The sequence below is a fragment of the Thermobia domestica genome, chromosome 10 (genome assembly GCF_964235325.1).
Source record: "Thermobia domestica chromosome 10, izTheDome1.hap1.1, whole genome shotgun sequence".
Classification (NCBI taxonomy): domain Eukaryota; kingdom Metazoa; phylum Arthropoda; class Insecta; order Zygentoma; family Lepismatidae; genus Thermobia; species Thermobia domestica.
Genome location: NC_137463.1, coordinates 84,836,438 through 84,860,985, shown reverse-complemented (window position 1 = coordinate 84,860,985; position 24,548 = coordinate 84,836,438). Strand labels below are relative to the sequence as shown.

Sequence of the window (24,548 nt, the reverse complement as noted above, 5' to 3'; positions counted from 1 at the left end):
TTGAGAGTTCCTAAAGCTTCAATGTGAGCTGTTATATATCTATATATATAAAAGAGAACGTACAAATCCTTTGTTAGCTCATCACGCTAATACGGCTGAACCAATTTCTTTCATTTTTGGGGGGTTATTAAGATTTGGACCCTAGATGGTTTTTATCATATCACTTTAATTTTCAATTACCAGTGTCTTGAGATAATTGACCATTCAAGTGTCCATAACGTACAAATCCTTTGTTAGCTCATCATAGCTAAATCTAACCGTATTTATATGCAACCCACATGACCGTGTCACTCGGCGGGTTAACATAAATGACAGGCGATATAATGTTAACATTTACTCCAATCTTCTATGGTTTTTATCATATCACTTGAAAGCGAAAAAGTAAAAATTATCTAAGTAACAAAGTTTATTGCGTTCCGGAGTGACCCCAGCGAAGCGGGGTGAACGCTGCTAGTAAAAAATATAATGATAACACAGGGCAGTCCCCAATCGAGGTGATAACATCTCAGCTGGGAAGAGAACAACCATCTACAACAATATAATTTAATAAAACCTTTGAATGAAACCGAGACTTGAATGAAAGAAACATTTCATCCAAGTATAAGAAAATGTAATGCAAACGGTTCTATAGCGCCACGGACAACACAACAAAGATTACATTGTTGTTGATGTTTATTCTCTTCCCAGCTGAGGTGATTTTACCTCGATTAGAAACTGTAAGTATACCTGGTAGATAACATTCATTTTAATATATGATAGCTCACATTGAAGCTTCAGGTACCCTCAAATGGGGTACTTACGGGGAACTAATGACAACTTGAACCTAATATTAATGAAGAAATCATAGTATGACTTCAAGCCTTAGGTTAGGTGGTTAGGTTGTATACATAGAAATCGTATATACGGTAAATCCTATTTGTTGAACCTTTGGGGAGACAGTCACAGTTTTAAATGTAAATTCTGCGATGATTCTGAATTGTGAGGTGATTCCGACTCTGATCTTACGGTTGATTCTGAGTAGGATGTTAAAATTTGTGATCGTTTTATAGTGCTCCAAATATAGTAGAGGTTAATTGTTGTTCTATACAGAATAATTTAAAATATAAATATTACCTTCACTGAGTTACTATACAGCTTAACGTTGTTTATCACATTAATATTTTGAATATGCTATTCCAATAAATACTTTCACAAAGCATTATTGTTAGTTGATGTTACTCTGGTGAAGTTGGAGAAAAAGTAAAGGTAAAACTTGAAAGTGTATTGGGAAAGAACTTGGGACTCAAGAGTTTGTATGCAGCAGCGGATATTTTGGCTGGGAAACAAAGTGAATACTGATGCGAAATACCATTCAAACATGTACCCAAGTTGAAGTTTGCCCCCATCATGTCAGTTGATGTGAAACGTTCATTCTCTGCATACAAGCTCATCCTCACCAACAAACGCCACCGTTTCATCATATAAAACCTGGAAAAAGTGTTTATTTACTGTGAGGACATTTGCGGCTTATGTGATGCACAAATGTAAAGGTTCTGTGTTTTGTACTGAAGAATTATCTACAAACATATACCTTTATTAAAAATTCTTAATTTCAGCAGTGGTGCCCACCCCCCTCATGTCCATGACGCACCCCCCTCAATTGTCTATCCGTAGGTGTTCTTCCATGAAAAAAAATATTTTCGATTAATTTTTACACCCCCTCAAACATATTTATATAGATTTTTACCCCCCCCCCAAATATTTCAATGACGCAGGTTGCGTCATAGCCCCCCTTTGTGGGCACCCCTGATTTCAGCAATATTTCAATATTGAGCAGGTTACAATGTACGGCAACATGACGTGTGTGCGTCCATTTCTGTATCTTAAAGTTTGTATTCAGATCTTAATACATCATTCCATTCAAAAATGAGTATGTTTTATAAGAACCTATTTTTTTCATTTTTAATGCCTAATTTAGTATTTTTGGTACCTATTTTAAGCACCTAAAACATACTTTCTTAGAATCTAAAAATCCGATGTCTACTCATGAGTGACTCAACAATGGCAAAATCACGATATCTTGTTACAGAGGCGACGGCTCAACGCCATGATATTATAAATCTTGAAAGTGATCTCAGATCTCTTTCTGTTGGGTTTCACATTGTTATTTTTCCTGGGCCAAGAAACTAAACTCTGAAGAATTGTATTGTCAGGCCATTATACTTTGGGCTCCTTTTATATTCCGCAATTGGCAATATGTTGGATTTCACTGTTGTTTTTGCTAGCACCTGTTGGACATGACTTTGAAGCTGCATCGTTCATTCTTACTTTATAGGGGATGTGAGTCGCGATAAAATTTTAATGGAACGCTCAAAGAGCTTTATGTACGTATATAGGTTACCGCTGTGACTGCAAAAGACTTTAGTTGTCGCACACGTTTTCCACATTTGTTTTTTCTCCTGACCTCCTCTCTTTATTAAAATTTTCATTTGGCCCCCTTTTGATTTGGCCCCTGTCAGGGCGGCGATTGCCGCCTAGCCACCTGGGCCAGTCCGGGCCTGTATATGACTTATATTTCTATATGGTTCCTCGGTTTGTTCTACAGGGCTTCCTTTCCTCGAGTCCTCTTTCTTCAGCAATTGCTGGCTCTTTTCTTCTGGGTGTCATGAACGAGTAACACAAAACTAGTCAGCCTACTGGATCTTTCGATTTCAACAAAGACATATTACACATACCAGGTGTGATCAAAAAGTACCGTGAATTATTTTATTACGAACGAAGTAATAAGCTTAAAACATATATGAATCAATATCCCTCAAGTACTCCCCTTGGCTTGTGATGCACTTATTTCAACGTTGATTCCACGATTGGAAGCACTTCTGGAAGTCTTTTGGGTCTTCGACTGCACCGTTGCCACCCCTCAACGTAGGGAATGGGGTCAAAACATCTTCCTTTTAGTACGATTTTGATTTTTGGAAAGTCAGAAGTCGCATGGCACTATATCCGGATAGTACGGCAGATGTCGACAGGTAGGAATATGTTTTCGTCCAAAAACTCGCATTTTATTGCATGTTTGCACCTGTTTTCGGCGTGGAAAGACGTCCCGATCGTTGCTCGTCTTTAATTAGCTCATTATCGCTTTTGAATCACTCATATCACTTTGTAAATAGTGTTCAATATTATCGTTTCATCGCCATACACTGAGTTTAACATTTCATAAGCTTCTTTGGCACTTTTTTTTTTCACTTGAGACAAAACTTAATGTTGACGTGTTGCTCGAAATCCATGATGCACGACAAACAGTAAAGCGTCACACTTGTTTTGCTTCTGGAAGCCAACTGGCACCTTACAACTCATTCAAACTTGACACTGAGTGACCCAAAGGTTCAGGCTATTGAAAATGAAATGAAATGAAATTTCTGAGTTTTACGTCCCACGGTTATGCCGGTTAGGCTAAAAGAGACGGTGATGATGAGTAATGAATGAAATGGTGGAATGAAGAAAGTGGGAGGAAACGGGAGAACCCCGAGAAAACCCACGCACACGGTGTTTGTCCACCACAAAGTTCACTTGGCGGGAGCAGGGTTTGAACCCAAGACCCCTAGCACCAGAGGTGAACGCTCTACCACTGAGCCACCGCGGCCCCATTCAGGCTATTGAGTTTACTAGTTGAAATGAATAAAACGTCTATAGATGGTGCTGTGCAACTACATTCACCGTTCTTTTGGACCATACCTCGTAGTTTTGATAATTGTTACGATCATATATTGATGACTGATTTTACCATCGTTTCAGTTACTCTTTTGCTTTTCTTATCGGCGGGAGCTCATGTGGTTCGGATTTCACGTTAACCAGTAGGTCCACGTCTCATATAGCCTCGCTGCTGAACGGGACGTTAAACTCAAAATCAACTCAACTCTTTTGCTTTTTCTGAAGTAAAGTGCTCAGCCTAAGTTGGCTACCTGCAAAATATTTGGTATTGTAAATATGAGTAGTGTTAATCGTTTTAATACTTAAATTGTTTTTTAATTTTTGAACATTACTTGAATTTTAACAATCTGAGGAGAGGATTAAAACCAGTTTACTACTAATCTGAACTTTTATAATGTTCAAATCTCATTATGCACAAAATGAATAACAAGGTAATTTAAGTATTAAGTAATATATAATGTGAACTTCAAACAGCGGTTTCGGGACTCCTTCATCTACATGCCCCAGTGCTTTGCACCATTGATTTTTCGGCTTTGTTTATAGGGTTATATTTCATTTCATTCCAGTGAATGGTAGAATTCTCGTACATTTTTTGAATTTACAAAGACATCCCCTTTTCTCCATTTCCTCGAAAACTCTGCAGGAGCTTTTACTCACGGATATCATTTTATTCGGCTTAGTAAGTTATATCGATTGGTTTACATTTCGTCTTTAGACTTTCTTTCTGTTAAACGCTAATAATTACCAACACTGAACATTAAACTGTTTAATACGGATAATATTTCCTTACAACAAAAACATATCTATATTAAAAAAAAAATCGAAACATGTCAACAGAAAATTAAGTTAATGCACTAAACTGAATCGTTAACTGGTCGTAGAACCGTCGTAATGAAAATGTTTAATTGATAGTGAATTTCAACATCAGTTTCACCTCAATAACTGGCATGGTTTGCGTACAGCTCAAATTTTACATTTACAAAGAGGTGAGGTGATTCTGACTTTAACATCCCGTTCAACAGCGAGGCTATATGAGACCTGGATTCCGAACCACATGAGCTCCCGTCCGGAATCGAACCCGGGTCTCCTACGCCAAAGGCACATATGCTAACCGCTTAGCCACGACGGAGCTCCTTTATGTTACAAAGAAATTCGTGTTCCTCTATTCTTTCGAAAATTGCGCATGAGAGTTGTGCACTTCACGCACATTAAGGTGGATCACCACCCGGAAGTCAGTATATATTTTAGCTTATTCCCTCAACTACTGCGCAATAAAACGTTACATATTATAAATATTGTACTATAAGATAGAGTAATGTTTCAGCTACAGCACAAGACATTGATTCATTTGGTTGTGCCTCTTGATATATATATATATATATAAGGTAACAAATAGAAGAAAATATTTGATTCGTTTTACTATGAGCACACAAGATGGTACTTGAGGTTAGATCTTATTAGAAGTGTTCAATTTTATGAAATGTTTATTTGTATGTGTAAAGTATTGTAAGGTAACAATCTTATCACGAAATAGATATATTATTTCACCGTTTTTCGTGTTATGTTTCATATTTTATTTAAATATTAATTTAAATTTAAGGAAATAGATTTTGAGACGAAACTTGCGCAGAACGCCATAATGCGTTGTTGCCAAATTTGTACGTTTACTGTAGTAGTCACAATAAGAAAATTCCTGGATTCTAGCGTTGCAGTTCGAGAAGCGAGATTGCGGTAAGGGTCGAAAACTAATTTCTCCATTAAGTATGCAAGCAGAATTACATGATTACTCCCTTTATTATCTGGCATCAGTAATTACTTAACACTATCTGGCAACGCCGCACTATTCAAGCACGGTTTAGTATAGCACCGAGAATACCTAGTGATCCACCTTAATTTGTTCGGATTAATGAGGTCTATCGATTGGTGTCCCATCTTTGGACTATTTTTTTTCCATTAAACGCTAACAGTATTGTAGAATTTGTTTAGTTTAATACTGCTGTAAGCAATATAACAATAGTTACATAAATCAGCAAGTCGAACATAATTTACTCATAGACAACGAATTTTATTTCACCATTTAACGTACGTAATGCACATCATTAGCACAAAGTCTTGTTATGATTCACAACCTTATTGAAATAAACGTGAATACAATCAAAGAAAGGATATTTATTTAATAGTAAAGTAAACAGAATGACTGTACTTACCATCAAAGGAACATTGGGAACGACCACGGTATCATTAAGATTTCCCGTTGTTTCTTCTGGAATATACTCAAACGAAATGTGATCCTGAGAAGTTACAGTGGCGTTATTATTCACAACAATGTTCACTCGCTTCAACCTTCGTCTGAAAGAAAATTAATTATATTGTCACAATGCTTTTCTTAGGTTATTTTTCTACTTGTTAAGCTCAAATCTTGCATTATATGTTTCACGTACTTCCATAGTAACCAGACCTTTGAAACCTTGTACAAATACATAAAACCAAACCAATGACAAAACAACGTAGCGTTTTACTGTACAATTAATTGAATTATTACAAAGGTTTATAGATTGCGTATATGCATAGTCAATGCCAATTAATTAAGCTTTAGTTCAATAGTTGGCAGACTGGTTCAGTGCTCCTTCAAACTTACATTTGACGCCTCTAATGGAAAAGTTGAAAAATATTGCGTTTGATAAGACAATTGAAAAAGCTTTTTGATTGTCGAATTATTAAGATCATGAAACAGATAACTAGGATTAATTAATTAATATACTTATATATAGCGCACCCAGCGGCGCAAATCTGTTTTCAACATGAGGGGAGGGAGTGTAAGACCATTCCCGTGATTTTTTAAAGCCATGTTCAAAATATTTATGAAGTTCAAAAACAATGCTATGGACAGTGTGGAGGATCAGGGAAGCAGAGTTATCTTCAGCGTTGGGAGGCGGCAGATTTGAGGCTTATTCTGGGGGTGGGGGACATCAATTTCATCTCACTTTCCTTTCTAGCAATTGGATACAAATCATCACATTTCTCCTCAAAATACACATTTCAGATTGGATTATTGGGAAGACAGTCCCTTCAGTTCTAAGATTGAAGGAACATGTCCCTATCATCTTTCCGGAATTTGCGCCAGTGAGCGCATCCATTACAATATTGTATTGTCCCGCAGATGACCCTGTTTACAAACAATCAACGCATGTTTGTATTTACAACAACACTACGTACGTTCTACTACAAACTACTAAAGTGGCAGACGACAGTAACACCAGCGACACCACTAGTCATGTGACTAAGAAGTCCACCAGCGCCACCGTCACACTGGAGCATCTATAAAACCAGGAGGACTTTCACAGCTGGTATCAGTCTTCTACTGGTCAACTCCACTCTCTCAGCTTGCCTGGAGCTTTGAGTGGTACCTAACCTAAGAATTTTATCTTGCCTGGAGCAGTAAAGCATACTATTCACTCCACTCTGCTTGCCTGGAGTGGAGTGCATTGTGAGATTCCTAACCTCATTGCACTCCACTCCACTGTGAGATTCCTAATCTTGTGTTGTGAGATTCCTAACCTCAGCCACCCAGCTTGCGTGGAGCTTTGTGGTTTTCTAACCTCTCCTTGCTTGCGTGAAACATTCAGAATCCTAAATCCACCTCACCTCACTTAGCTTGCGTAGAACTCGGTGGGGATCCTTTCCTAGGCTGTCTAGGCCTAGAGACACTTAAACGTCTCCAGTTATTAAAGACTTTTACAGTGCTATTGTAACACACTGTTTATAACAGGAAACTTGATTTCTAACTTTTGATCATCTGCATCCTCACCACATTTTGTGATGATCCATTAGTGTCACCCGGACAAACACACACAGATGGACAGACAGCGTAAATCAAACCGTTTACAAAATAAGATATCCGATGTGCTGACCATTCACAAATCATCAAATTAAAAGCTGCCTGCACAACTATAGCTCTCCCTGGGCTGTACCCGAAAGAGCGATTAAACAAGACGAAGTTGTGCCCCTCCCCTCACCCGAAAGAGGCTTTTCTGCTTACAACCCCTATATGGAAAAAAATTAATCGTTTACATGGTTTTATCTTACATTGCACGTACTAAGACACCACTTTTTAAGTCAAAACTGTGAAAATAAATATTTTAATTTATCTTACAAAATTATGTTATGAATATATATATGTTATATATATGAATATATAAATGAATATATGTTATATGAATATATATATATATATATATATATATATATATATATATATATATGTTATGAATATATAATATTTACCTGTATGCAAATGGACCAAGCTCTTCGACTCGCAGCTTGGAATCCTTCCCTTCGAGAAAAGCTTCTGCATTCGTGTAATTAAATATTCGTATAAACATAACAGGATGCAGAGGAGGATTCACCCAATTTGTAAATGTTTCCGTTCCATTTACTATAACCATGTTCTAGAAGAAAATAAAACAAAAAACTTTAAACATATAGTTTAACAGAACACATCTACAAAATATAATGTTTTTACAACTAGTGTGCGAATTGACTGTAATGAAAATTTCCCATAATAAAGCATATCTCAATATTTCCTGAAATCTCTATATATGAAAGAAATCCTGAAATGGCTGAGTGAAAGATTGACTGATCAAGGTGTAAACCGAACTGCATAAACTACAAGGGTCGTTTAAGGTCGACCGGGATTTTCGTACGTAAATAATCGATGAATAGCTGGATCATGATGAAACTTGCGGGTGACGTAATGTATTCCTTCTCGGGTAACTAGCGCCCGGCATGCATTTTTGCCGATCCCAAACGTTTCAGCATTCTTGCCAATTTGATGTCGAGAACAGAACCCAAACAACCCCTGCGGGGCTTCTAACCCGTTCCTACTACTACTACATTAACTGTGGATCTATATAGTACAAGGGCAACGTACTACTACTACATTTGCTGTGGATCTATATAGTCCAAGGGCAAACTTATTTTAATGAATGAAGTTTAATGAAATTTTTTAAAAAAATGATCGTTAAATCACTTTTTGAATATTATTTTTAGTCTTATTTTAACGAAAGAAGTGTTATAAAAATTTTTAAAAGCAGTAAAAAAACTGTCCGTAGGCAAGATTTGAACCCACGCCAAAAACAATTTCTTTACTAGCATGTTGCGCTAGCCCACTCGGCTACCAGAGCCGACACCACTTGCCGTTTACTTTGTGCTATATGTAGATCATGTCTTGTGATATCGTATCTGTATCGACCAATCAGACCAGACGATATCTGAAACGTTTGGGATCCGCAAATATGCGCCCGGCATGACGTATTTGGCGCTTGTGCAGCAGTTGCAGCGAACATGGCGGCAAGCAGTGTGGCTGTGGCTGTGGAGCAGCGGTGTGTAATACAATTTCTTGTAAAGGAGAAAGTTAAACCAGCTGAGATTTTCAGAAGATTGCAAGCACAGTATGGTGAACAAATGATGTCACGGACAAGAGTGTGCGAATGATATGAACAGTTTCGTGAAGGACGGAAGCTGGTGACAAATGAAGCGCATGGACACATTCGCCCGATTGTAGTCACACCAGTGAATATTGCATGTGTTGAGCAAATGATTCTTGAGAACCGGCGAGTAACAGTGCAGAATATTGTCGCCGAAGTGAATATCAGTGTCGGGAGTGTTGAGAGATCATTCACGACTACTTACGCTTCCGCAAAATCTGTATAAGGTGGGTTCCCCGCCAGCTGACATTTGATCAGAAGTGGACACGCATGACGGTCTGTGAACAGCTTCTGAATCGGTTTCGTGCCGAAGGTGATGAATTGTTGCAATCCATCATGACGTGTGATGAAACATGGTTGCACAATTCAACTCCAGAGACCAAAAGAAGCAGCATGGAGCCGCGGCATAAAGGTTTCCCGCCGCCCAAGAAAAACAAAACGCAGCTGTCCGCTGGAAAGATCATGGCAAGTGTCTTCTGGGACATGAAGGGTGTTATCCATGTGGATTTTCTGGACAAAGGGAGCACAAAGTCCAGTATTACTCCACATTGTTGAATGGTGCTGTACGAAAGTCCATTCGCAAGAAAAGACCTGGGATGTTGTCTGGAAATGTCATTCTTCTCCATGACAATGCCCGCCCTCACACGGCTAATATGACAACAACTCTGGCTGAAATGTGCTGGGAAGTTCTGCTCCATCACCCCTACAGTCCAGATTTAGCCCTCAGTGATTATCATTTGTTTGCAGCCCTTAAAGACCATCTGGGAGGGAAGGCATTCACGACAGATGAAGCACTGCGGAACGATGTCCTCCAGTGGCTACGACAACAACCAAATTCTTTCTACGCCAAAGGAATCAGGGAGCTGCCACAACAATGGCAACGGTGCCTCGACGCGCACGAAGAATACTTTGAAAAACTAACGTAGTTTGGTGCTTCTTGTGCTATCAGTTTCCTCAGAAAAAAATAAAAGTTCCAGTCAACTATGAATGACCCTTGTAGAAATTTAAAATTTGGAAAAGTACGCATGTAGGATGTATGTTGAAGGTACTACAGTAGAATTATTGGAAATTTCGCACTAAAGGTGTAGGTGGGGCGGAGGTCGCAATTATTGTAATAAGATGTTCATATCTCGGAATTCCTTAACTTAGAGGCACGAAACTTAGTATTTGAACTCTTTGTTTAAAATAATTATACACGTATCTCAGCATGTTTTTCTTTTTAAATGCTTAAAATAGAATGAAAGAAAGGTGGATGAGGTGCTTTACTAACACGCTCATAGAGAGGCATTCGAATTTTGTACAAGACTTTGAGTCCAGACGAATTATATAAAAGATGCAGAAGGAACAACGCAAAATATTGCCTGTAGTAAAACGTGTGTGTTAAAAGTTTACCTTGTTTAATCAATTGCGATACTAGTAGGGCCGCGGTACCACAGTGATAGAACATACACCTCCGGTGTATGGGGTTCTTGGTTCGGTCCTTGCTCGCGCTAAGTGAACTTTGTGATGGACAAACACCGTGTGCGTTGATTTTTTCTGGGTTCTCTCATTTCCTCTCATTTTATTCATTCCACCATTCCCTTCATTTCTCATCACCGTCTCCTTTAGCCTAGCCGGCCCAACCGTAGGAGGGAAACTTAAAGATGTAATTTCATTTTTCATATTTTTGAGATACTAATAGCCAGACGTGCACAAAGAATTTTTTGTTAGAAGGGGTCCAATTTTTTTTTTTCTGCGGGTGGTTCAATACGTCTGTGTAGTATTAAACCTGTGTTATATTACTCTGCACCAGAAAATATGAAAAGTAATTGTAAATTACTGTTACCTATACCCTCAGAAAATCTGCTAGAACTAGTTATAGGGAAAGGAAGGTGTAAAATCAAATCTTAGGCTACATCAATCATTCTTCTGTTAAACAAGTATAGTTATGTTAAGAAAGTATACAAATATGAGCGGAGTTACGAAGTTTTTTGGGGGGAAGCCGGACCCAGTAGCCCTTTTTCTCCGTGGGGCGCCTGCTAGTCAAGGTGACCATAATTTTTACATGCAAAAACGGGACACATACGAATCGGCGCCGGGGGGAGGGATAAATATCTGACTTCCAGATTGCATTTTGGGACTCAGCAGTGTTATCAATTTACATAATACACAAGTAATTAACTACTTGAACACTCAGAACTCTCACTCAATTTCCACTTGAACATTCAGAAGTCCAGACACGACTGAACCTTCCCAATGAGTGTTGGTACGGAAGAGTGTAGCATTTCCATTGACCATTTATATTTTGAATAATAATTACGGGACATCTGGGTCATTTTTGCTTAAAAACGGGACATTTAGGTGTCCCGTTTGAGGAACAAAAAGACGGGCCAACGGTTGAGAAAAGGGACTGCCCCGGTCACCTTGCTGCTAGTAGTATAAGACAGTTCCCAATTGTAGTTTAACCACAAATTATCAATAAGCAAACAGGGTAATTCTGTTTACATTTCTATTATATTCACTCTTATTCCAATCTTACATCAATATTCTCTTAATTGGACACACGGACTCCCTTGAAACATTGACATCTTAATCTCTAAAAAATCCATAGAAGCAAAATTACTCAAATTCTAGCTTGCACAAACTATTCGACACATTATATATTCCACATAATTTTCAGTGTGATATCTGTAATTAAAATAGTTCATTTTTTAAAAAATATTACATCCACGTTTTATTTGTTGTATTTCAATTTAATGTTTCAAACGCACTGACTGTATTCATTAGAGTTCAAATAAAATACGGATATGATACCAACAGTGGAACTATTTTAATTATTCGACATATATTTAACTTTAATATTATTCTATCGTCTGTTTCCAGAGACTATCTTCTGACTCTTGTAACTTCTAAGTATGTGATTTCTTTCTGGCATATTTACTACTTACAACAGTGGGGGTGTTTAATAATTTAATGAATACAAATGTTGTACTGTCTGCTTTTGCATTAGCAAGGCATTTTTTTTTAATCAGAGAGGTCTACCAATCGAAAATATTTTTTAAAAATTATTTTAATCGATCTGTTCGATTCAAATAGAAATTATCCGGTACCGCAGTGGTTACCAACCGATGTAACATGCAGTCCCATAGGATGTGTTGCGAAATTTTAGAATTTAAAAATCATGAAGCATTTAATAATTATTTAAAATCGATTTTAAGAGAGATTGCAGGAGCAGCAACAATTTTCAGAATTACAGAATTATACAGAGTAACTACATATAGGCTTACACTACTATAATGCATGTTACCCAGATATTATTAATTAAAAAAAAAAAAAAAAATCAAACTAGAGTGCTGCGATGTATCAAGTTCAGCAAAGTGTATAGTAAGTCAAAAACGGTTGGGAAGTACTGCGATATCTTTCTTTTCACAAAATAAACTCATTTTTAGTACAATATACATCTTAAGGTCAGTGGACAATGTCATTTTTTTTCGTTACTCCCATTTTATCATGCCAAGAATTTTCTAATCATCTTTTATAGACAATTTTCATAAATTTTCTTTAATCTACAAGGCATAAAAGAGCAATGATAAAAATTTCGTTATCATTTGATTTCCAATGGAGATAAGAATTTATGATTTATATTGCCTCCAGCAACGATGTGTAATTATTTGCTTTGAAATGGCTCAAGAAACAACATTATTATTATTATTATTATTATTATTATTATTATTATTATTAGGTAGTAGTAATAGTAGTAGTTCTGATATTTATTAACAGTAGAACCGCGGTAGTGTAATCCGTAACGCATCTACCTGCCGACTGAAAGACCCAGGTTTAATCCCTAATGGAGTGGAAGTTCCGAGGCAGCTCTGAGGTTGACTCAGTCTCTCTAAAAATGGGTACCTGAGGCAACTTTGGGAACGAAAGGACTCGGAATGTTGGTGCGACATCAACAATTTCATGAGTGCCAAAGTCAAGAAAGTGTGGAGTCGTTACCATTACTTCCATACACAGCCATCGGGAATTCAGAGTCTGTCCTAAACGGGGATGCTATGCGGTGATGTATGGTATGCACATCGGCTCCCACCACCGATAATGCTGGCTATCTAGACCAGAGTTCCTATTTCTTGTTTCCAAGTAGCTTTCCATTTGTCCTCACAACACTGGGTTACGACGCAATGCGAACGCTATCTAGGAAGTACGAACGGTTATCCATCTTTCCTTTGACCTATATCCGGCACTGGCTGACTTCGCTTATCTCATGAGCAGTGGTATACTAGTGCGGCTACAACAGTGGTTCCTTTAATTTACAACTTTTTAAAGGGTTTGGTGTACCCAAATTTCTTTCCATGTTTGTCTTGTCTGTTCGTCCAAGAAAAAAAAAAGACTTACTTGATGGATTACCATCAATTTTACAAGGAATGTAGCGGATCATAAGTTAGGACTTGAGTTCGTAGATGGACGTGATTCATCCTCTAAAAAAGGTAGCAATCATAAAATTGTAATACAGGGTTTGTCCGGAAAGTAATAGGACTGAGTCGATTTAAAAAAAAATATTGAGCCAATCGTTACAATTCTTTAAAAACTTTTAAAATAGGCTCCTTCTGCGTCGATGCAGCGCTGTCAGCGCGATTTCCAAGCATTGAAGGCGTCACGGAAGTCATTCTCCGGAATAGCCTTGAGAGTCGCGATGCAAGCTGCTTGGATCCCCTCTGTCGTCTCAAAATGCTTGCCTTTCATCGGGCGTTTCAGGCGAGGAAACAAAAAGAAGTCCGGCGGGGCCACATCTGGGCTGTAGGGCGGCTGCGGAAGCGTTGGGATGCAGACCTTGGTCAGGTAGCTGTTCACAAGAAAGGCGGTGTGAGCCGGGGCGTTGCAGCTTCCAGTCGGCTCCGATGTCTGGTCGGACCCGATTGACCCTTCGTTTGAGTCTCTTGAGCACTTTCACGTAAAACTTGGCGTTGACGGTTTGTCCAGGAGGAACAAATTCATGGTGGACGATGCCTTTGCTGTCAAAAAAGACAATGAGCATCGTTTTCACTTTGGATTTGCTCATTCTTCCCTTCTTTGGGCGAGGAGACGCCGGCGTGTGCCACTCGGAAGATTACCTTTTGTCTCGGGATCATACTCAAAGATCCATGATTCGTCACCTGTGATTACGTTATTCAAAAATTGGGGGTCACTTTCACACATGTTCAAATTTTCTTGGCACAATTCCACTCGCTGCAATCTCTGGTCGTCAGTGAGCACTTTGGGACAATCTTCGCGCACACCTAGCGCATGTTCAAATGCTCCGTCACAATTTCATGAACCACAGTTTTTGGTAAATTTAACATCTGGGCAATTAAACGAATACTTAGTCGACGGTCTGAGTTCAAAACTTCGCGCACACGAGTCACATTGTCGGTGTTTGTCGAAGTCGAAGGTCTTCCAGCACGGTCTTCATCGGCGACCTTTTCCCGGCCCTCCGAAAAGGCCTTGTGCCACCGAAACACACCACTTCTTGCTAAAGCATCATCTGGGTAAGCCTGCTTGATCATATCAAACGTCTCTGTGGCAGATTTACCGAGTTTAACACAGAATTTAATCGCGTACCTCTGCTCTAACGAACGCTGCATTTTCGGCTTGCACCACTCACAGAAACACGTCGCGTGAAAAAGCCTGTCCTGACTCTCCGTCGGAGACAACTGACCAGCCGCTCGTTTGTTAGCTAGGAACGCCCTCTACCGGATCCAGTCGGTGCGCGCACGCTCCGAAGTACAGTCATGGCGGAATAAAATCAGTCCTATTACTTCCCGGACAAACCCTGTAGGTATTCAGAAATGGTTTCCTACAACCGATTAAACGTGCCAAAACACTTTATCTCCATCTGTAACCCTCTACTAAAACAGGAGTGATCCACTACAATTTCTGGTTTCAATATCGATCTGTATAGAACAAACATGATAAAAACAGAGCGAGAAGCTGTTTTCCTGTTTTCTAAGAATAGATACCATCTTCTCTCTTAAGCATCTATTCAAAGCGAAAATGGTATAAATAAACCATTTCCGGTTTTAATGTTCATTGTTACGCAGTGGAAACTGTAATAGATAGCGAGAAGTGGTTTTCTACTATCAATTAAATGTCTCAAGAATATATTCTGTCTCCACCCTAATGTCCCTGCTAACACTAGGGATTCAATATCAATTGAGGAAATATCACGCTACACAAACCAAACTTCTTTACGTAGTGTACACACGACAATGTTACTTTTATTTATTAACAGTGAAACCCTTCCATTCTCTAAAGGATCGTATCCTTCAACGAATACAAAGCTACTAATTGCACAGTTCAAATACGCATTCAGTTCTAATTTAATGAAAACAACCTTGATGTAGGTCTAGAATAAGAGAACCACAAAATAAGTACATATGATATGAAATTAATCTGCAATGATAACAATTACTACTATAAATTATTCATAAAAATCTAAATGACAGAAAAATATATCCATAAAAGAGATGTAAAATGCATAAAATAAACAAAAATGCTTGCAGAGTACATTCCTTTCGAACACTTTTTGTCGTTCCTTGATTTACTTGTTTTGAGAGGGAGTATCCATCATTTTTACATATCATTGACGATATGTCTGTAGAAAGATTTGGAGGAGTAATTTTATCTTGCAGAACCATAATGTACAACAGTGGTTCCTAACCTTTTCTGACTCACGACACTGGATCCCCACGCCATTACGACAAAATTTGTTTGATTTTTAAGGAATTTGGTTTACCCTCTCTATTTATCCTATATAAAAGTTTACATTATACTGTATACTAGCAGCGTTCACCCCGCTTCGCTGCGGTCACCCCGGAACGCAATAAACTTTGTTACTTAGATAATTTTTACTTTTTCGCTTTCAAGTGATATGATAAAAACCATAGTAGATTGCAGTAAATGTTAACATTATATCGCCTGTCATTTATGTTAACCCGCCCCGCTTCGCTGCGGTCACCCCGGAACGCAATAAACTTTGTTACTTAGATAATTTTTACTTTTTCGCTTTCAAATTGCAGTAAATGTTAACATTATAGCGCCTGTCATTTATGTTAACCCGCCGAGTCACACGGTCATGCGGGTTGCATATAAATACGTTTATTTTTACCTATGATGAACTAATAACAAAGGATTTGTACGTATGGACACCTGAATGGTCAATTATCTCAAGACACTGGTAATTAAAAATTAAAGTGATATGATAAAAACCATCTAGGGTCCAAATCCTAATAACCCCCCAAAAATGAAAGAAATTGGTTCAGCCGTATTAGCGTGATGAGCGGACAAAGGATTTTGTACGTTCTCTTTTATATATATAGATTTATCTTGGCTGTTCGCGTGTCCGTTCGTCCGTCCGTCCGGAAGATTAAACAATCTTAAGAACTACCTGATGGATTACCTATCAACTAGTGCTGTCGAAATCGTTTTTTGAAAAAACCGAAAACCGGTTTTTGAAAAAAGTGAAATTTCATAAAACCGAAATATCGATTTTGAAAACCGCATTTGCAGTTTCGGTTTTGAAAACCACATTTGCGGTTTCGGTTTTGAAAACCGCTTTTGCGGTTTCGGTTTTGAAAACTGCATTTGCTGTTTTCGGTTTTCAGAAAACCGGTTTTCTCAAAAATCGAAAACCGCAAATGTCACAAAAATTCGACAGCACTAACATCAACTTTGGCCACGACGCGGAGGGTCAAAAGTTAGGAATCAAGTTTGTTGATGGGGGTTAATTCATTGACCAGAAGTGGTTGAAATAAACCATTTTCGGTTTTAACGTTAATCACTATGGTGCACAAACGGTAATAGAGAGCAGGAAGCTGTTTTCTGCAATCAATTAAACATTCGTTTCTACTCTAACCTCTCTACTAAAACTGGAAGTGGTACACATGTACAACTTCCGGTTTGAATATTATTTGAGAAAATATCACGCCATACAAACTACATTCCATCACGTCGTGTACACGTGACACTGGTACTTGTTTATTAATATAACATGAATTACAATAATATAAGACTGTGACTATCTAATACTGAACATTGTTTGTGCCGCTGGCCTAGTACTCAAAATTGATTTTAACTACTTGTTAAATGCCTTATAAATTCTTTTAAATTTTAAAGTAAAATTTCGTGACAGCGGTTGGAAACTACTGCTCTACAAGATGAATATTGATGATATAGGATACCTGAGGAACAAAAGGACTCGTACTGGATTGCAGACTTCCCTGTGAGATAAAGAATTTCCTTCTATCGGAGACAAGACGTTCTCACTGAGTCGCCCATAAGTATATACAGTAAAGTATCATCTTATGCGCTTAGAGTCCCGGGTTCAAACCCTGCTCCCGCCAAGTGAACTTTGTGGTGGACAAACACCGTGTGCGTGGGTTTTCTCGGGGTTCTCCCGTTTCCAACCACTTTCTTCATTCCACCATTTCATTCATCACTCATCATCAACGTCTCCTTTAGCCTAACCGGCATAATCGTGGGACGTAAAACTTAAAAGATTTCATTTCATTTTTTGCCCATCATCTTAGTATATACAGTGTTAACTTGGCCACTATCCGCACTATAAGTTAAAATCATGCTTAATTAAAAGTTCTAATTGTTCGCATTTAGGATTATTTCTTAAAGTTGTCCACCAACCATCCCAAACTCTATCATATTTTTTACGCAGTTACTTAAGGACTTCGATATACATAACAATCTGGAGGTAGCACATATATCATCGTCAGACAGGCAAGGGATAGCGCACGTAGTGGCATCTATTCTCGTGAAAGCTTACTATTAGGAAATAGCGTGACACCCAGAGACGTTTGTCATTTATTATAAGGAATTCTCATTGTGTCCCTTGCGTTTCTACAACCAACATTATATATCTGATAAGCAAGGTTGTATAACATTTCAGGATACCGTGACACCCAGCCACACCTGACATGTTTCCGTTTTATAACTAGGATACTTAAAAATACTAGAATTTGTCATTATTCGTTTAACAAATTTATGATAAATATTTAATGAAACATGAGAAATATCTGTTAAATATCTGTTGTAAAAGTAGAAAAGTATTTTAATGACTTCGGAAGAGTATTCTTTTACTTCCTACATCTAGAATGGGTTTGAAGAAAAAAAACGCGAAATAAAAAAAATAAACTGGAATCAAATTAGCCAAGTAGAAATTGTCTTAATTGCGTATAACTATTTTAATATGAGAGTTATGTAATCCATATACATACCTTAAATATTATGTGGTCGATAAAGTTTGTTCCCCAGAGAAATAAAGAAAATGCTACTGCGAGTATTACGAAGATAACCAGTGAAATCAGAACTGTAACATAAAAAAATGGAATGATTTAATTATTTGCTCAATATATTAATTTTCAAATATATCAGAAATAATGACAGTATTTTAATAAATTTAATGTGTAAATATTCTTTAATTATATTAAATATACAGGGTTTTTCAAAACAACACCGACAACGTTTGGGAGGTGACTCCTGAGACCAAGATAAGACGAAAAGTATAGACCAACCTGGGTGAACAAAGGTTTCCTTTTGGAGTTATAGGCTGCCGAAAACATGAAAAACTGACCTTTAAAGGTCCATAGCTCCAAAACTATGGGACCTACCGTAGGCGGGCCAAGACTTTATTTAGGAACTAGTACGTGCCCTATCCAAATATCCACGTTTTTCAGATTTCTGCGGTAATTCTGCAACAATTTTTATGGATGTAGTTGGTGAGCACTTCAAATTATATATCCACAGCAAAACTACCTCTATAAAAATTGTTGTGTGAATATTTTAGGATTTTGAAACATGCATTAAGATATATTAACCCTTGTCCGCATGGTTCAGTAAATATACGCTAATGCATATGCAGGGCCTCCGAGGTTATATTTGGTTATATTTGGAATTTGATGCAAATTACTACTTGCAGCCCTATGATAGCTTAATTTATTACACAATAGACCAACAAGGGGCATTTTCATAAGTATACAAGTTTTAAAACAACGTTTACAATTATTTTATATTTATTACAATTAGTAGAAAATACACACACACAAAAAAAAAAACACTGTAACAAAATATTTTCTTCAAATATACTTTTGTCAGTTTACTCATACACTTCATAATTTTCTAGTTTATTTTTAAATTCTAAACACACCTGTATGAAAGGGTACCATAATCATCAAAAGAGCAATATTTATATAATTTCTGACATTCTTATATGCAAATGACATCATTGTTTAGCAGTGTTGAGAAAAATGTATCTAGAAAATGCATGAATTGCAAATCATTTTATGTGTTCTTAGCAAATGCTTTTGCCAGACTAGCAGCATACCAACGCTCTCTTTCTATGAATACTGTATGGACAAAATTCATATTATCTTATTTTTTCTCCTGCTTCTTCCTTTTCAGTTCCGGATATCTTCAAAACACTAATTGTTGCTAGTGGCAAGTTGGATATTTGTGATCTTAGAATCACCTGGTTTCTCATTTAGTCTAGCAGCTAGGAGAGTCCTGTTGGGAGTTTGAGAGCCAGAAGGTTTGTTTGTTTTACCAAGTTCTACTATCTTTAGTGTTAAAAAAAAATTGGTCACATGTTCTGAATCATGGTCATTATTGCGTAATGGCCGCCATCTTGAATATTCCTTTCGTATTCACTACATTTTTCTTAAATACATCTAGCTCAAGCTGTAATTGTCGCAAAGTTATCAGTTATACCTCGTTCGATTTGCCATAGTATAGGCTTTTAGGTGACGTTATTCACTTGTCAGTAATACACACAAGAGGGAAGTAAAGGAGGGAAATTTTGAAAATTTCCCTCAAAATTTTCCCTTTTACCGATTTTTTGCTATTGTTATATGACAACGCTGAGTTCTAGACGAGAAAGAAAAATTACATATATTTCCTGTAATGTGATAAATATATGCTGAAAGTTTTGTCTTGGTTGGTTCACTAGCAGAGGAGTAATAAAATATTTTGTTAGAGCGACCAAAATCATAAAATACAATCTTTGGATTTAATTAAAGTACTTTTGTCACATAGAAAGACCTCCAGCTCAGACTGTAATTGCCACAGAGGTACAAATAATATTTCGTTTTATAATTTGTTTGATTAGAGTAATAAATGGTGTGGATTAATCTAACATATGTGCCATTATAACTTATGACAAGGAAGTATAAGGGAAATAAAAATAAAATTCATACGAAATATTTTCCTTTAATGATGTGGAAACACTAAAAGATAGAAGTGGAACTACTAGAAATTCACTAAACATTAATACCCAATATTTAATTCACAAGTGAAGACATAGATTTAAAAAAAAATCGTAACATTTCATGTTTCGTAATTAAGAAATGTGTTCCAAATTTGATATCAAGTGATATTTTCAAACAGCAATTTATTCTTCTTCTTACATAACAGTCCACAAATGTCTGATAAACTGACACTTTCATCCCACATTTACTCACATCTTCACTTTACATTTACAGAATGGACAACACGGTATTTGTTTCACTCTGCAAGGACGAACATTAACTTTTGCACATGTCTTGCACATAGGGCCTACAAGGAGAGAGAAATTCAGGAGGTCTGAAATATCCAATCGTTATTATTGGCTTATGATATCCTGCTTCTTCTATGTAACCATACTCTAGTGGATTCAGTGGTTGGGCTTCATCCTGCACAGTCATCCATATGTAGCACTGAAAATATGCACGCTTTATATGAAAGACTATCGTTGATGATGGTGGACATAGTTGAGAAAAGTTGGTAGCTTTTGCTTTGTGGTATTGTTCAAATCGTACCATATCACAGTTTGTTTTTGATGAACCAAGTACTTTTGTGATAAAAAGCTCGGCATTTTGTATCATTCCTTCATCCAAGGGAGCAACCCTAAAATTTTTCAACAGGGTTCCTGATGTCATTGCTGTTTTAAGTGCCATAAGTTTTGTCCCAACCTTACCTGTGGTATCGCAACCAGTTAAACTGGGAACAGCAGGAAGAACATATAAAAGTGTGTCGTCCATGTTCTCCGTCATTTTGTGAAGTGGTATGTACCTCATAGATGGTCGTGGGTCGTGTGTCTTTGACAACCCACAGTTCTTTGAGGCCACATTTTTTATAACTCTTTTTGAAATGATATAGTGCGGAAATCATAACATCTGTATCTACTGAGGCAATCATAACTCTTTCAATGGAATCAGTTTCGACCATGTGTTGGATGTGTTTCATGATTCTATTATCAGCTTCCTCACATTCACAGTAAAGATCTGGTACCAAACTAACAGATTCTTCGGTTAATTTCAGGCATAGCTTTGGGTTATGTTCGTGAACTCCTCCCAAATACAAAGATTTTATAGAATTTCCTTGATCGACAATCCACTCAATGAAGAGTTCTTGCAAACGTGCTTTGTTCTGGCTTGAAGCCCAAAAAGTATACATGTTGACAGGAAAGGGTGCATTTGGGTTACTAGGAATCACATCAATAGGATCAACATTTTTTGTCGCCTCAGTCGCTCCCAGTTTTTGATACTTTTATCTTGATACAAGTCAAACACTATGTCAGTGCGCAAATAACCTTCGGAAAGTTTTAAAAATATTTTCCAAATAGTCAAAGTAGTCTCCAAACGTCTTGCAAATAAGTAGTTTGACATAGACTTTTCGCGCGTATACCATAAAGTCAATCACCATTGCTGCTCTCGTTTCCTGCGTTGGTAGATGACTAACTACATCATTCTTATTTTAAAAGTGTTTTTCAAGTTCTTTGCTGAGTTGTGCTTTATCTGCTTTCTTTAAGAACCCATCATCTTAGATAATACGATGTAGATCTAAGCTCGTATTTTAGTACTGTCTCAATATCGAAATTTCTTGAACATGCTATGTCTATGAACCGAATAGCATTATTTGCTTCTTGGAGTGCCGTCTCGGTTGCATATATGTGTTTCTTTGTCTTTGGAAATTGTTTATGTATGGGATCTAAAATTGTCAATAAGCCTTTGGATTTGTCAATAAGCCTTTCTTGAACGAAGTTTTTGTAGCTAGTTTTCCTTTTCCTTGTATAGAGAGTAAGTACTCAGCTATTACTTGATCAATTTTTGTTCCACTTATAATGTTAGAAATTCCACAACTATCAACTTTCGAAAAGGGATTTCCTCTCTCAAGCACAAGAGTTATCATCTCTGAAATATTTTGCTGCTCTTGAATTGTTAAAGACTTCGAAAACTCATGATGAAGAGCATATTCATCGTCTTCATTAAGGCCACAAAACCGTCTCAAAAAGTATGTTATATTTTCTTTCTCATGTTTGATATGATCGTGTTTTGTCACGGCTTCTTTTCGTCTGGTTACTTCGATTATGCCTCCAGATCCCTTGGCTGGCTTATTGTAGTGTTGCTCTAGTGTTTGATCCAATGCAACGCTGCTAAATCTATTGTTACTATGTTGAACTGTGAAATGACCGTTCTTAAACTCATTATAGATCAGAGGATGTTCTTGTTCTAGTTTTAAGCAATCGTGGTAATATAGAGTACACCACCGTGCACAATTTGTTCTGTCAAATGAGAAGAAAAGTGGCAAACACTCTCTTAGGCTGCACACATGCAAGTCCCAGTTATTTTCTCTGTCCGCTCGAATTAAGTCTCGGAGAAGAGGAGTAAGTGTGTAGACAAACTGATCCCAATAAGCAAACATTTCACTTTTTTGTGCTCCACTTTCTCTAAATTTCTCAAAGTCCATTCTGATGGCACTCAGGTTTTCTATAGCACATTTAGTTTCTTTAGATAAACTTTGTTCTTCATACACTGATAACTGTATGCGTTTTACTATTGAGAACAATTCGGAGTATTTAGTTATGTTAATCTGTTCCATGAACGCCTTCCACTCCAGTTTTTCCATTACTTCACAAAGCATTCCTATTGCTCTAACTCCCCTGCTATAGTGGTTTCCTTTTAAAGCGCTTTCAGCAGTGTGTGGACCCATGGTTTCAGTCTGAACAAGAATTTACAAAGCTCCACTGCTCTTGAGGTATAGACCAATACATGCAAGCACGACTTTCTGAACATGAAATCCTCCAAGGCCAAGAAATATGTTGGAAAACTTTTCGGGTTGAAGAAGCTGAATTTCTTTAGCTATATGATATACGCCTTCGTCACACCACAGTGAACTCTCTTCGACATTTAACTGGTGCAAGATATCTTGGAAATTACACATTGTTGTATAAATAGAGTCATACTGAGTTGCAGGATAGGGTAGTATTGGAGTATATCCCGTAATGGTCCTGTGAGATGGATGTTCAGATAGTGCACTCATAAAAGCGTTTCTAGAGGGAATCTCAACTTCCTGAGGGAAATCTAATTGAGGTACGTTGGATTTTTTAAAATATCTTGAAAGAAACCATATGAGATCTAAATTTCTGCCTGGCTGTTTTATTTCATTTGCTGTAATTAGGTCATTGCTAGGAACGAAAGTACTGAGGATACTGCACCTTGTTTTTGGCTTTGTGTAGTACAATAGTTTTTGGGAATATCTATATCTTTAGTGAGAGTTCATGAAGTGACATCAATGTCAAACGTTCCCAGGTATCTCTCTGGACTATCAGGTTCTTCTAACGAGACGTTACGTTTATCATTCAGATGAAGGTCTTGAAACAAGACAAGTACTGTGTCGCGTGTTCCATGTATTCCTAAAAATGTAGCTTCTTCTCTGTCGAAATTGTCCATAGCACCTCGAACAGGAATGTTGGGTTTTATTGATGGAGGTATGGGAACACGGTGTCCTTTAGTCCTAATAATAGTCCTGTTTGCTAGCATTTGATCTTGACGTACTACATCATCATAACTGCAGCATAGTACATCATCATAACTGCAGCTTAGGAAGAAAATCTTGAATCACTTACCTTTAAATCATTAATCTTCGCTCTATTGATGGCTTCGACGTTAACCTTGACTTTTGATCATAGTCAAGAGTCCAACAGTGCTGCCAACCTACGCAAGAGAAATTTCCTCTTGTATTTACTGTGCTACAGAGGAAAATAGAAACTTTTAAGCGTATTTTCCACATTTTTTGATCCTTCCCATACGCACTTCTGGCAATCCACCTAAAGGCCTATATCGTTAAAGTAGATCTTGATATTATTTGTATCTCTGCGGTAATTACAGTCTGAGCTGGAGGTCTTTCTATGTGACAAAAGTACGTTCATTAAATCCAAAGATTGTATTTTATGATTTTGGTCGCTCTAACAAAATATTTTATTACTCCTCTGCTAGTGAACCAATCAAGACAAAACTTTCAGCATATATTTATCACATTACAGGAAATATATGTATTTTTTCTTTCTCGTCTAGAACTCAGCGTTGTCATATA

At 37.4% G+C, this 24,548-nt stretch overlaps 1 protein-coding gene across 5 annotated transcripts in view; it reads right to left on the bottom strand.

Annotated features, from left to right (window-relative positions):
* The window catches only part of LOC145662520 (scavenger receptor class B member 1-like), a 244,130-nt gene that overhangs the window by 28,140 nt on the left and 191,442 nt on the right, over positions 1 to 24,548 (bottom strand). For all 5 annotated transcript variants that reach the window (XR_014127061.1, XM_081728178.1, XM_081728176.1 and 2 more), the window contains 3 exons: positions 18,419 to 18,510; positions 7,975 to 8,138; positions 5,898 to 6,039 (listed from right to left, as the gene is read on the bottom strand). Coding sequence is in view for 4 of the 5 variants with exons in the window: in XM_081728178.1 (XP_081584304.1) it covers positions 5,898 to 6,039; positions 7,975 to 8,138; positions 18,419 to 18,510 (398 nt within the window). In the remaining variant the exon portion in view is untranslated. The remainder of the gene's footprint in view (positions 1 to 5,897; positions 6,040 to 7,974; positions 8,139 to 18,418; positions 18,511 to 24,548) is intronic.